This window comes from Asparagus officinalis, chromosome 3, assembly GCF_001876935.1.
Source record: "Asparagus officinalis chromosome 3, Aspof.V1, whole genome shotgun sequence".
Taxonomy (NCBI): domain Eukaryota; kingdom Viridiplantae; phylum Streptophyta; class Magnoliopsida; order Asparagales; family Asparagaceae; genus Asparagus; species Asparagus officinalis.
This window is the reverse complement of record NC_033796.1, coordinates 19,275,576-19,290,089: the sequence shown is the minus strand read 5'-3', so window position 1 is coordinate 19,290,089 and position 14,514 is coordinate 19,275,576. Positions and strand designations below refer to the sequence as shown.

General features: G+C 43.1%; 1 protein-coding gene across 1 annotated transcript; it reads right to left on the bottom strand.

Annotated features, from left to right (window-relative positions):
* LOC109832125 (equilibrative nucleotide transporter 2-like) lies at positions 3,819-14,133 on the bottom strand. The gene is made up of 6 exons (XM_020399563.1): positions 14,080-14,133; positions 4,955-5,009; positions 4,753-4,857; positions 4,298-4,453; positions 4,067-4,210; positions 3,819-3,975 (listed from the first exon to the last, which is right to left on the bottom strand). The coding sequence occupies exons 2-6, from the start codon at positions 4,988-4,990 to the stop codon at positions 3,835-3,837; spliced, it is 582 nt and encodes a 193-aa protein (XP_020255152.1). The 5' UTR covers positions 4,991-5,009; positions 14,080-14,133; the 3' UTR covers positions 3,819-3,834.

Here is a 14,514-nt window from a genome sequence, read left to right as displayed (position 1 = left end):
GAACATATCTTTAAGAGCATACGCGGACTAAAACCTTTCCGCACGAAACTTTTGTATTAAATTTTATATTTAATATTTTCACATAAAACACAATTGTCGATTATGTGTGAAGGCTTATTGCTAGGGAAATAAAATATAACAATGACAGTAGGCCACCACCCAAACAAGTAATATCACGAAATATAATGCTAGAACAAGTAAGACACCAGGAATAAACAATAAGCGTAGAAAATTTTAAAATTATTAACAACAGGTGTTTGTGACTGCTTCTTGTACTTACAACATTCAGAAGGATCCAGCTTTATAACATCAGAGGGGGAGGGGCGGAGGGGGGGGGGGATCCTCAGGGTTTCGCCATCCTGGAGCTTGAGGAAAATTGCTCTAGTATTTCAGTTCTTTCACTAAGAGTTTACTAAACTCTGAGCTAGCTAGGATGCTGAAAATTCTAATATTTATAAATTGAAACAAAAGAGGGTTGCCAAGTCAATACCTTAATGACAAATGACTAGACATATATTAGCGGTACTCGACAATATATTGCCAAAATGATTAGACAAAACAGGGGCATTTTCAAATATTGCCCAAACTGTATACACAAATTTCAAAAGAAAAAGAATAAAACTGCCATATCCATAAGCCATGGAGACCGTTTATCAAATTCTCTTACAGAAGTCAGAAGTAATATTACTAGAATAAATAAACCAATTGATGTTTCGAATTGTCTCTGCAATCCGAAGGCTCTTTAAGGGCGAAGGAATACTCAATAATACTTCAACCGAGGAAAAGAAATATATTGATAAGACACCAAGATGATCTCACTACATTATAGCCAATTGATTGAGAAATAACACCATTCCGAGGTATTGATTGAAAATAAACATCAAATAACCTTATCTATTGACTTACCTGCTTATATAAACATTGTTCAATGACCACTACACCTCTCTATTCCCTCCCCATCACATACTATACCAACTCTTTAATAGGTAATAAAAATATTTTATCCTCCTCTCATTCAACCAATCAGCTCGCAGCACGGTCGCTCGGCGCACTCATCGCCATTCAGCTAGTCGCGCCGGTCAACGCGTGCACGTCAACACAACCTCGTGTGCAGACCGGTTCAACGTGCCACGTCAATCAACTCGTCGGCGGCGCCGGTCAACGCGTGCACGTCAATCAGCCTGCGCGCATCGATCAGGTGGCACGCGTATATTTAACCCAATGGCGTGTTCAAGCGATCGGTCTTGGGCGGCAGAGCTACAGTCAGACAAATTGCGGTCAAAACACGCGAAAAGAGAAAAAATCTCCGAAGAAAGGAACATAAAAAGAATGAGTCGGCATAAACTGCGTGAGCGGCAGACGGAATAAACCGACCCGCGCCAAGCGCTGGGAGGCGCGGATCAAGTCTGACCTGCACAAGTGTAGGTCGGATCAATCCGACCTACACAAGTGCAGGTCGATGGGCTGATCCGACTACGCACAAGTTGCAGGTCGGATTTCATACGACCTGGACAAGTGGCAGGTCGGATTTGTTCTGACACTGCACAAGCGGCAGGTTCGGATCGGTCCGACGCCGCCGCAAGCGCGGGTCGGATTGGTCCGACGGCCGCGCAAGCGCAAGTAACGGATCCCGAATACGTTTCGACGGTTTGATGCTGTTTTCGCAGGTTTTATCTGTTCGCAGGGGTTTCTAACTAATTTGATATGCATCACCCAAACGGTGGTAGGCTGTTGTTAACTGAAGATAGAGCCAAATCAGCTTGTTCTCACGCAAATAACTCACTCCGAAGCCCTATAAATACAAGCTAGGTGCGCTCTTTGAATGGTGGGCGATTGATTATCAAGACGAGGAGGTGCTGCGGATTGTGGAGTCAAACAGAATAAGGCACGAATTTCAGCTGGAGGGTTGACAGATCTTGGCAGAGTTTCTTCGCATAAAGACAGGAGAGTTCGAGAGATCCGACGCTTCCGTTCCGCGTCCGTCCCTTGAGATTAGGCTTGGTCTTAATCTCGAGAAGAGCCCCTCGATTTCGCTTGTCGATTTCAGCGGCTTCAAAATCAAATACTTCCTCGCGCAAGGCGAAAGCTCTGGCAAATTTTTCATGACAACGGCGGATGCCAGATCTAAGGGCGGTCCATCGAGTAAACCCCGCAACAGGCCAACGGCAAGATCTCCACGCAAGCAGAAGAACGCGGATAACGATCTCTGCGTTTGTTTTTGACGATGAGTTGTTAAAACTTTTGTTTCGATTGTGTAAAGTCTTATAAAAAGGACAATCCTTTTTTGTTGTTCATTGTAACGATTGAAGTTGTTAATGAATACCGCAATGAATACATCAATTTTCGACGGCAAACAAACTGGCGACCACAGTGGGAAGCCAACTAGCTTCGCTAGGCCGGAGCTGTCGTGTCGCAACTTGGATGGCCTGGGCATCCGCGGTTGAAGAGTGGCTCGATATACGGAGTTCGAACCAATTGAGTTCGAGGAAATCTGTCGTCCTCCTCCTCCCAGATCTCCTCGCTCTGCCGCAAGGCCGAAGGAAGATCAACGGCCCGACACGTTGTTACGCGTAACTGAACCTTGGCAAAACGTCCGCTTGGGCCGGCCTCCAAATCGAGTCGCGGGATCTGGCAGATCTGAAACTCGTGTCCCTCCTCAATCAAGGAGTTGAGTACAGAAGGCGCGCCCATCTTTATCGAAGAGAGCTCGTCAAAGACAGCGCCAAACGCTGTGCGGCGTCAACTGTTCGCATAGACTTGGAGTCAATTGCGGGATCCGTTACGAGGCGGATCTGAAAAGTAGGCAACGGCCTAAGCTACAGCAGTTCCAACAGGGAGCAGATGTCCTCTTCCCTCCAACCAATTAGCAAATGATTGGATCCAAATCAGAAAAGTCGCGTTCAACTGCTGGAGAGCGGAATCAAAAGCGTGCGCGCGTTGCGCGCTACGGGCGAATTCTTGTGGCAAAAAGCAAAAAGATGGCAGAAGAAGGACATAGCTAAGAAAGCAACCAAGAACTGCAATCAAACTTGGAGGCCATAATCCAAAAACGGCAGCCGAAAAGATTCAAGAAATCGCGGGTCATGTTGAATCGACCGCCGGGCGCGCGGGTCACTTCAAATGCGACCCGCCAATTTGCGGTCATTCGCAATGCCGACCCGTCAAATTTGCGAGGTCACTCGCAATCCGACCGCCAAAACGATCAGGTCCGTCCAATAAATCGACCCCCGCCAAAGTACGGGCAGTCATCTCCAATCCGACCCTGCGCAGTTGCAGGTCCACTCCAATCGCGCCCGCCAAACCAGGTCGCTGCTCAATCCGACGCCCGCCAAATACGCAGGTCACTCCAAATCCGACCCGCCATTTGTAGGTCACGTTGATCCGTACCTTCAAAGTCGCAGGTCACTGATCTGACCTTACAATGCAGGTCACTTGGATCGGACCTTCCACTTTGCAGGTGTACTGGATTTCCCTCTTTGACTCGCCCATTCATTGCTTCGAGTTTCGTGCGGGCTCTCGTAGACAATTTTAAACGCCTACAATATACACACAGGTCGAAGAAGATCCAAAACATCTAGACCGTAAAAGATGATTTCGTAATGGACTCGATAAACAATAAATTCTGTGATAATATATACTATGTCCAGTTTGATGACCCAAGAGACAGACTCGATTAACAATACATTCTGGGATAATGACCTTAATGCACGTTTATACATTCTTCCAATGTGCAAAACTAGTAAATGTAACATGCATATCGATTGAACAACTCATAGAAAATAAAAGATGCTCCATTTAATCTAAAAATGACCTCGAGAAAAAAGAGAGATAGATTCAGTAGACACGAATATAATATTTTATTGACATACTGGCTCCCTTGCGCAGACCATCTTGAGAATTCTCAAAAGCTGCTTTTGTAATGAACCTCAATGCCGAGGTCATAGCACCTGATGCAGCTAAACCAGCAAGGAAAGACTGCACGTTCACAAGGAAAGCAAATAGATCATATACAGAAATAGCATTAGAAAATTAAAAGAAATCAATAATACTTATTACGCTAACTGACCTGAATAAATTCTGGGCACATCAAAGACAGATCACCAACCATTCCACCTTGAGCAAGAGCATCTGCAACTCCAAATGCTCCACTTATTGTGCATACTCCAATAAAAGGTCCAATTCCTCCTTTACCAGATGTTGCCGCATCCAACTATGTCATAAAAATTATACACTTACTACTTATGAAAAAAAACCAAAGAAAAATTTTAATATATTGAATTTTGAAGGAAATACTTACAACAATAATCAAAGCTGAAGCTAGGAAGAAAAGCGAAAACCCTACTAGGTTTCGAGTTCTTGTATTGAGTCTTGCTTCATAGTGCGTTAATATCGCAAGTGTTACAAACGCAAAAGGTTGATAAACAAGTGTAAGTACCCTAGTAGGGTGGTAATTCTGCAACAGCAAACACATAAATATTTCATTATTAAAAAAATATTCTATATGGTTGCAGCCAATAATTTTAAAGAGAAATCGATATAAAATTCACACACACGCGCACACACACCCATGTGATAATTAAATACGCAATAAAATTGTGATTCAAAGTATATGTAAGATAATCAAAATTTCTAGCAACAAAGAAATAAACATGATATGGTCAGAGAGCTTATAAGAACAGTCTTCCATCTATGCAACAATGACACAAGTATCCACCAAGAAAAATCATAGTTAAAATATGTAGATATGCTTACCAGGAAAATGTTTGCATAGTAATCCTCAATTGTCAACATGCTATTCCATGCGAAAAGGCACCCATTTCCTAAAAGCCAACAAACGACCATCGCAAAAAACTTCCCCTGTTAATTGAAATGAAGAAAAAATATCCGTTAGATCAGGCATTAGTTAATCAATATTATCATGAAGAAGTTTTTTTTCAAAAAAAAAAAAAAGAACCTCATGTCTGACGTCTTTCCCCATCTCAAAAGTCATGATACCTCCCCTTATATTCCTATTAAGGCAATTGACAGGAACAAATAAATATTACAGGTCAAAATATGATATCCTAAATTATATCATGAACATTATCTTAAGAGCAAAAGGGACTAAAACCTTCCGCACGAACTTTTGTATATAAACTTTATATTTAATATTTCACAAAACACAATTGTCATTATGGTGAATGCTTATTGCTAGGGAAGATAAAATATAACAATGACAGGCACACCCAAACAAGTAATATCACGAAATTATAATGCTAGACAAGTAAGACACCAGGAATAAACATAAGGAGAAAATTTTAAAATTATAACAAGGTGTTTGTAGACTCTCTTGTACTTACAACATTCAGAAGGATCCAGTTTATAACATCAGAGGGGGAGGGGGGAGGGGGGGGGGGATCCTCAGGGTTTCGCCATCCTGGAGCTTGAGGAAAATTGCTCTAGTATTTCAGTTTCTTTCACTAGAGTTTCTAAACTCTGAGCTACTAGGATGCTGAAAATTTATATTATAAATGAAACAAAAGGTTGCAAGTCAATACCTTAAGACCAAATGACTAGACAAATTAGCGTACTCCACAAATATTGCAAAATGATTAGACAAACAGGGGCATTTTCAAATATTGCAACTTATACACAAATTTCAAAAGAAAAGAATAAAACTGCCAATCCATAGCATGAGACCGTTTATCAATTCTTTACAGAAGTCAGAAGTAATATACTAGAATAAATAAACCAATGAGTTTTTCGAATTGTCTCGCAATCTGAAGGCTCTTTAAGGCGAAGGAATACTCAATAATACTTCAACGAGAAAGAAATTATTGATAAGACACAAATGATCTCACTAACTTGATAGCAAATGATAGAAATAACACATGCCAGTATGATGAAAATAAACATCAAAAACCTCATCTATTGACTTACCTGCTATATAAACATGTTCAATGACCATACACCTTCTAATTCCCTTACAAGCTAAAACAAACAGAAACTGTTAGGAATTTTAATGCCTAAATCCCTAATTGCAACAGAAACGCAGAATAGAAAAGTACACCAAGATTTAACGAGGTTCGGCAACTGCCTACGTCCTCGGGAGCCACACAGATAATTCCTTATTAATTAAACAAGAAATTACAATTTAGGAGCGTATCTCAAAACTGAGATTTCTCAGATAAACACTGTAGCTACAGTGTTAATAATCAAAGGGTATGAACCCCTTTCAATTCTCACTTGAGAATAAATACCCCACAATAAAAAAACCCTCTTTAATTTTCTCTCTCTCTCTTCTTAAATCCCCTCAACTACTGTTGAAGATTGGGATTAAAATCGCTGCTGCGATTTGGGGTTCTGCTATTTGGGTTTTCCGCCGCCGCCAGGGAGAGAAACGAAAGAGGGAGAAGAAGCTTTAGCCGCGCCGAAGAAACCCTAGGCTGGAAGGGGGTTTTATAGGGAGAGTTGATGGGCTGGCGACAGCCTGTCGCCAGCGACCTCTTGGACGCCAATGTCGAGGCCGAACGCAGAGGTCGAACGAAGAACGCTGAGGTCGACGAACGCAGAGATGAAGGGGGGTCGAACGCACAGCAAAGGGGGAGGTTCGAACGCAGAGTTCGAGGTCTGCGTTCGCCCGAAGTTTGCGTCTGATCTCCTCAACTCACCTGTTCGAAGTCGCCTGGAGATCGCCAAATCGAGCTCGCCTGCTCGAAAGCTTGCCGGAGCTCTTCGTCGCCGGAGGTGAGTTTGATCTACACCTATTTCAACAATCTCCCACTTGGAGATCAAACCGCCGTCAATCAGGCTATCTCATCAAGCTCCTCTCCTGTGTGGCTCCGCCCTCATCATCTATGTATGAAGGCCAACTGAAGTTGCGCACAACTCCAGTTTCTGAACTGTCACCGTCTTTGTTAACATGTCTGCTGGATTCTTACTTCCTGGAATCTTTTCCAGTTTCAACACGTCATCTTCCAACAGGGATCTGATGAAGTGGTACCGAAGCGCAATATGCTTCGTTCTAGAATGGAATGCTGAATTCTTCGCCAAGTGTATCGCACTCTGGCTATCACTGTGCAAAACATTCTTCTCCTGTTTGAATCCCAGCTCTGTCAACAAACCCTGAAGCCATATCATCTCTTTACTGGCTTCAGTCACTGCAACGTACTCAGCTTCTGTAGTGGATAGGGTAACGATCTTCTGTACCTGTGACATCCAACTAACAGCTGTAGTTCCAACGGTGAATACATAGCCGGTGGTGCTTCTTCGGTGATCAACTTCACCGCCGAAGTCTGCATCTACGTACCCTTGCACTTCTACCTCTCCCTTACCAAAGTGCAAACACTTCTGTGTGGTGCCTCGTAGATATCTCAGAATCCACTTGACCGCTTCCCAATGAGCTTTTCCTGGATTCGACATAAACCGGCTGACCACTCCCACTGCATGGCCAATGTCTGGTCTCGTACAGACCATTGCGTACATCAAACTTCCGATAGCCGAGGCGTAAGGAACCTTAGCCATACTCTCTTTCTCTTCTTCTGACTGAGGAGACTGATCCTTCGACAGACGAAAATGGCTAGCCAAGGGTGTGCTCACAGGCTTGGCGTCCGCTCCTCATCGGAAATGAGGTTTGATCTTCACCCTCATTCTAACAATCTCCCACTTGGAGATCAAACCGCCGTCAATCAGGCTATCTCATCAAGCTCCTCTCCTGTGTGGCTCCGCCCTCATCATCTATGCATGAAGGCCAACTGAAGTTGCGCACAACTCCAGTTTCTGAACTGTCACCGTCTTTGTTAACATGTCTGCTGGATTCTTACTTCCTGGAATCTTTTCCAGTTTCAACACGTCATCTTCCAACAGGGATCTGATGAAGTGGTACCGAAGCGCAATATGCTTCGTTCTAGAATGAAATGCTGAATTTTTCGCCAAGTGTATCGCACTCTGGCTATCACTGTGCAAAACATTCTTCTCCTGTTTGAATCCCAGCTCTGTCAACAAACCTTGAAGCCATATCATCTCTTTACTGGCTTCAGTCACTGCAACATACTCAGCTTCTGTAGTGGATAGGGTAACGATCTTCTGTACCTGTGACATCCAACTAACAGCTGTAGTTCCAACGGTGAATACATAGCCGGTGGTGCTTCTTCGGTGATCAACTTCGCCGCCGAAGTCTGCATCTACGTACCCTTGCACTTCTACCTCTCCCTTACCAAAGTGCAAACACTTCTGTGTGGTGCCTCGTAGATATCTCAGAATCCACTTGACCGCTTCCCAATGAGCTTTTCCTGGATTCGACATAAACCGGCTGACCACTCCCACTGTATGGCCAATGTCTGGTCTCGTACAGACCATAGCGTACATCAAGCTTCCGATAGCTGAGGCGTAAGGTACCTGAGCCATACTCTCTTTCTCTTCTTCTGACTGAGGAGACTGATCCTTCGATAAGCGAAAATGACTGGCCAAGGGTGTGCTCACAGGCTTGGCGTCGCCCATGTTGAATCTCTGCAAAACACGGTTGATGTACTCCGTCTGAGATAACTGCAAGAGACCTCTCTTCTTATCTCTCGTGATTTGCATTCCAAGGATCTTCTTCGCTGGACCCAAGTCCTTCATGTCAAACTCCTTTGACAGCTGCTGCTTCAAACTCTTGATATCCTCCATATCTGCTCCTGCAACCAACATATCATCAACATACAGCAGTAGGATGATATAGCTGGACTGATATCTTTTGAAGTAGCAACAGTGGTCGGCGTTGCACTTCTGGAAACCTTCCTTGTGCATGAAGCCGTCAAACTTCTTGTACCACTGTCTTGGGGCTTGTTTCAGGCCATACAAGCTCTTCTTGAGTCTGCACACCAGGTTCTTTTTCTTCTTTTCTTCTGAGAAACCTTCTGGCTGGTGCATGTATATCTCCTCTTCTAGATCTCCGTGAAGAAACGCCGTCTTCACGTCTAACTGCTCGAGATGAAGATCTTCAATTGCTACAATACTCATCACGGTCCTGATAGTATTTAGCTTCACCACGGGAGCGAAAATATCGGTGTAGTCAATTCCTTCCTTCTGCTGGAAACCTTTGACAACTAGCCGGGCTTTATATCTTCTGGAACCATCCTGCTCCTCTTTCACCCGGTACACCCATTTGTTGTGGAGTGCCTTCTTACCCGTGGGCAACTCAGCTAGTTCCCACGTCTGGTTTGATATGAGAGACTTCATCTCATCTTTCATTGCAAGCTCCCACTTGCTCGCATCTCCACACTGACAAGCTTCATCAAAGCTTTCAGGCTCCCCACCATCTGTCAACAACAGATAGTTCATGTATCTCCTGTTGGGTACAGGAGGACGAGAAGATCTTCTTAATATCGGAGCTGGTGCGTCGGGCTCCTGCGCACCATCTTGTCCAACAGGCTCTTCTTGCTGAGGACCCTCTGCATTGGGTTCTTCCGAGAGGTTACTCGGGACATCATCTGCATCTACAAATATTGACTCGCTCTCTGAGTCATCTGTCTTGTGCATGTCCTTGTACATCACCTTCTCGTTGAATATCACATCTCTGCTCCGGATCACCTTCTTGTTTTCGTTGTCCCAAATGCGGTAGCCGAACTCATCTTCACCATAGCCGATGAAAGTGCATTTCTTTGACTTGGGATCAAGCTTATTCCTGCCTTGATCACTAATATGCACGTAAGCTACACAACCGAAAACTTTTAGATGTGAGAGTTTTACCTCCTTTCCGCACCATACCTCCTCTGGTATTCTGTGCTCCAATGGAACCGATGGACCTCGGTTGATCAAGTAAGCTGCTGTGTTGACCGCTTCTGCCCAGAACTGCTTCGGTAGGCCTGATTGTACTCGAATGCTTCTGGCTCTCTCTGTCAACGTTCGGTTCATCCGCTCAGCTACACCATTTTGCTGAGGCGTGCCGGGCACGGTTCTCTCCATTCTGATCCCGTGCTCATAGCAGAACTTCTTGAATCCGGTGTCTTCATACTCACCGCCATTGTCGGTCCTGAGCTTCTTTATTCTCAGACCGGTCTCATTCTCGACCATAGCTTTCCATCTCCTGAAAGCTTCAAATACTTCTGACTTATGCTTCAGAAAGTAGACCCACACTTTCCGAGAGTGATCATCGATAAAAGTCACGAAGTAGTGTTTCCCACCAATCGACGCAGTGGTGGTTGGTCCCCAAACATCTGAGTGAACGGGCTCTAGCTTCTGCTTCCTGGGGGTTCTGCCACTTGTCTGAAAGCTGACTCTCTTCTGCTTTCCAAGTATACATTCTTCACACATATCCATCTCCACTGACTGCAGTCCTGGGAGTTTTCCCTTTGTGTGCATGATTTTCATCCCCTTTTCACTCATATGACCGAGTCTCTGGTGCCACAGCTTTGAAGTCTCATTGCTTGCTGCAACTGAGATCGAACAACGTGCACCTGCTGTCATATATAGGGTACCAGTCTTCCTGCCTCGGGCAATCGTCATTGTGCCCTTTGAGATCTTCCAATCATCTCCATGGAAGGTTGTGGTGTATCCTTCGCCAGCCAACTGGCCTACGGATATTAAATTCTTTCTCAGGTCGGGAATATGCCTGACATCCTTCAGCTCCCATACTGACCCGTTCAACTTAATTTTCACCACGCCTTTGCCCACTATAGCACACGGTTGATCATCACCAAGATATACGTATCCAAGTTTTCCGGGGGTATACTTCTCGAAGAATTCTTTCTGAGAAGTAGCGTGGAACGACGCTCCTGAATCTAACACCCAAGATTCCTCCTTGCTCTCCAAAGAGCATATCAATGCGTCGTCTCCTCCTGAAGTGGAGGTGACATTCACCTCTGCCTTCGCTTCCTTCTCCTTCTGTGCGCTCTTGCACTGATTCTTGTAATGCCCGGTCTTTCCACAATTCCAACACTCGATAGCCTTCGAGCTGTTGCTTGGATTCCTTGATTTGGACCTCCTGTCCTTTGATCTACCTCTGTAGTTTGATTTTCCTCGTCCGTTTCCTCTGGTTGAATTTCTACCTCTTGACTCTGTATGCAATACTGAAGAGGTTGTAGCTTCACCCGTTTCTCTCCGTCGGATCTCCTCACTGAGAACCAAATCACGAACGTCGTCGAACTTCAACTTACTGTTTCCCGACGAGCTACTCACAGCTGTGACTGTAGCGTTCCAACTCTCTGGTAGGGAAGACAACAATATCAACGCCCGAACTTCTTCATCAAACTCAATCTCAACTGAACTCAATTGGGTTGTAACCGTATTAAGTTCATTGAGGTGTTGTGCTACTGACGCGCCTTCCGCCATTTTCAGATTGAATAACCGCCGCATCAAATGAACTTTGTTCGCGGCTGATGGCTTCTCATACATATTTGAGAGAGCTGCCATAAGACCCGCCGTGGTCTTCTCCTTCGCTATGTTGAACGCAACATTGTGAGTCAACGTCAATCTGATAACTCCGAGGGCTTGTCTATCTAGAAGGTTCCACTCATCTGCCTTCATGGAATCTGGCTTCTTCCCCGATAGTGGTTGATACAGATTTTTCTGATACAGATAATCCTCTATCTGCATTTTCCAGAATCCGAAATCTGTTCCATCAAATTTCTCAAGTCTCATTTTTGCCTCATCTGTGGCCATGGCTCCCACTTGAATCTGACTTGTTCTAGATCGTTTCACGCTCTGATACCAGTTGTTGGGAATTTAACGCCTAAACCCCTAATGCAACGGAAACGCAGTATAGAAAAGTACACCAAGATTTAACGAGGTTCGGCAACTGCCTACGTCCTCGGGAGCCACACAGATAATTTCTTATTAATTAAACAAGAAATTACAATTTAGGAGCGTATCTCAAAACTGAGATTTCTCAGATAAACACTGTAGCTACAGTGTTAATAATCAAAGGGTATGAACCCTTTCAATTCTCACTTGAGAATAAATACCCCACAATAAAAAACCCTCTTTAATTTTCTCTCTCTCTCTTCTTAAATCCCCTCAACTACTGTTGAAGATTGGGATTAAAATCGCTGCTGCGATTTGGGGTTCTGCTATTTGGGTTTTCCGCCGCCGCCAGGGAGAGAAACGAAAGAGGGAGAAGAAGCTTCAGCCGCGCCGAAGAAACCCTAGGCTGGAAGGGGGTTTTATAGGGAGAGTTGATGGGCTGGCGACAGCCTGTCGCCAGCGACCTCTTGGACGCCAATGTCGAGGCCGAACGCAGAGGTCGAACGAAGAACGCTGAGGTCGACGAACGCAGAGATGAAGGGGGGTCGAACGCACAGCAAAGGGGGAGGTTCGAACGCAGAGTTCGAGGTCTGCGTTCGCCCGAAGTTTGCGTCTGATCTCCTCAACTCACCTGTTCGAAGTCGCCTGGAGATCGCCAAATCGAGCTCGCCTGCTCGAAAGCTTGCCGGAGCTCTTCGTCGCCGGAGGTGAGTTTGATCTACACCTATTTCAACAGAAACTGCTATCAACTAAAACCAGCCTATATAGCTGTACAAAAGAGAAACATGAAGATTTCCCCAACAAAAGAAAGGCTTCTCATGACAGAGTAACATTCATAGCGAGAGCTGAAGCCCAAAGTTAGGCTAAATACAATAATAATCACAACAATAAAGAGGGGCTGAAATAAAAGTGCAAAAACGATAAGGAATGTTGATTCCAATGCACAATCAAAGTCAAAGCTTATCTCCTCCCACCATATGGACCATTGCTAATTAAGTAATATTTCTAACAATAAAGTTATGAAACATTGTATTATTCCAGAGAACTGACCTTATTAGACAGAGGGATGCTCACAGAGAAGCACACAACCAAAAGATATTTTTAGGCAAATATGAGACTCTCTTTATGGAAAACCGCTACTAAAAGAATGAACCAAAACGAAAGAACCCAATCCAGGGAATATAAATGCAACAAAACAAAGAGGCAGAAACCGGAGAAGGGTGGAAATGGAAACTTAAAGAGAATAAATTTTTTTGCTCAAACATTCACTAACTCAAGCAATTACATATACTAAAAGATGCTAACAGGCAGAGCTAACCAAAAAAAAAAAAAAAATCAACTGGAAAGGGACTTGATACAAAATAGAAAATAGATGGGTTGGCAATGAGTTTTTCAATGTGAACAAATTAAAATGAAAGGAGAACTTAATTTGTAATACTCAATGAACTTGAAGGTCTGAACATCTATAGAAGAATTTTCATTAGAAACCAACATGTGGCTGACAGTGTTTATACACAAGTCAGATGATGCGTACATCCAAGATTCTGTTCTCGCTCATCATATAACAAATATTTAATTTCTTGTTGTATACTCCTATAGCTTGATTGGAGTGGTGACTGGGCAACCAGTGAATTTTATAATACGTAAAGTCGAAGGAATCATAAAATAATTTCCTTCCCATTGACTAAGCATTCCGTTTTCACCAAGGAAAACCTCTCCACAATAATAAACTCAACTCAGAGATATACTCAAGCCATAGTCGCAATTTATCCAAGACAAATGGAAACAAAAGAAAGTACGCAAAGATGCAAAATAGAAAGGAAGAACAGGCGCACTTTTAATGGCAGGGATTTCTCCAATTAGAAACCAACTCCTTCCCAACTAAAAACAAGTAGAAAACAAAAAAAATCATTGTAAATAACACAGAAAAAAATTTACACATCCTTTTTATCAACAAGAGTATCACCCATTTTTTTTTTTTGAGAAATAAGGACTGCAAACACTTCCCTCACAGAATGTAAAAAAAGAAAAGAAAAAAAGATGTATTTTTGCTGAAATAAGATTTCAACACATTTTCCGAATGGTGGGTATGACTTCAATCACAGAACTATATCATATTTCATCTCTTCTTCCACTAAAAGATCTAAAATCATTGCAGAAGATTTTTCTAAAGTATATATACAACTGAAACCAATATCTTCAGCTGTATAAATAGGACACAATCAGATTTTCTCTACAAAGGAAACACTTCTTATAACAGACTAGTACATAGACGGAAACCCAAAGATCAAACTCCTGTATAAATACAATCACCACAACCATAAATGAAAAAGAAATCAGCTAAATTTTTTTATGGAAAATGCATTTTTTTTCACAGACCAGAGCTTGTAGGCAGAAGGATGCTCACAGAGAATACCACAACCAAAAAATATTGGAGACAAAGATACGGCTCTTTTAACATCAAAGAGATACTTCAAAAATGAGCCAAAACAAAAGACTCCAATTCAGACATTAAACAAAGAGGCAGGTACAAAAGAAGAGTGAAAATGGAAAATGACAGGGAGCAAATTTTGTTTTCTTTAAATCATTCACTAATTTCAGCTGAATTTTATCTCCTACAGCTGAAAAGAAGCAAATGTGCCAGTAAAAGAGCATACTATTTTTTAAATCAGAGGTCATTTTTGAGGAGGCTCAGATAACCAAAGTAATCAAATAGATAGAGACATCCAACAGAATGAATAAGGAATTGGTTGAAAGGAATAGGTAAATATGAGGATTTTTTTTTTGGGTTGGTGGGGGGGGGGTTAAATCCCA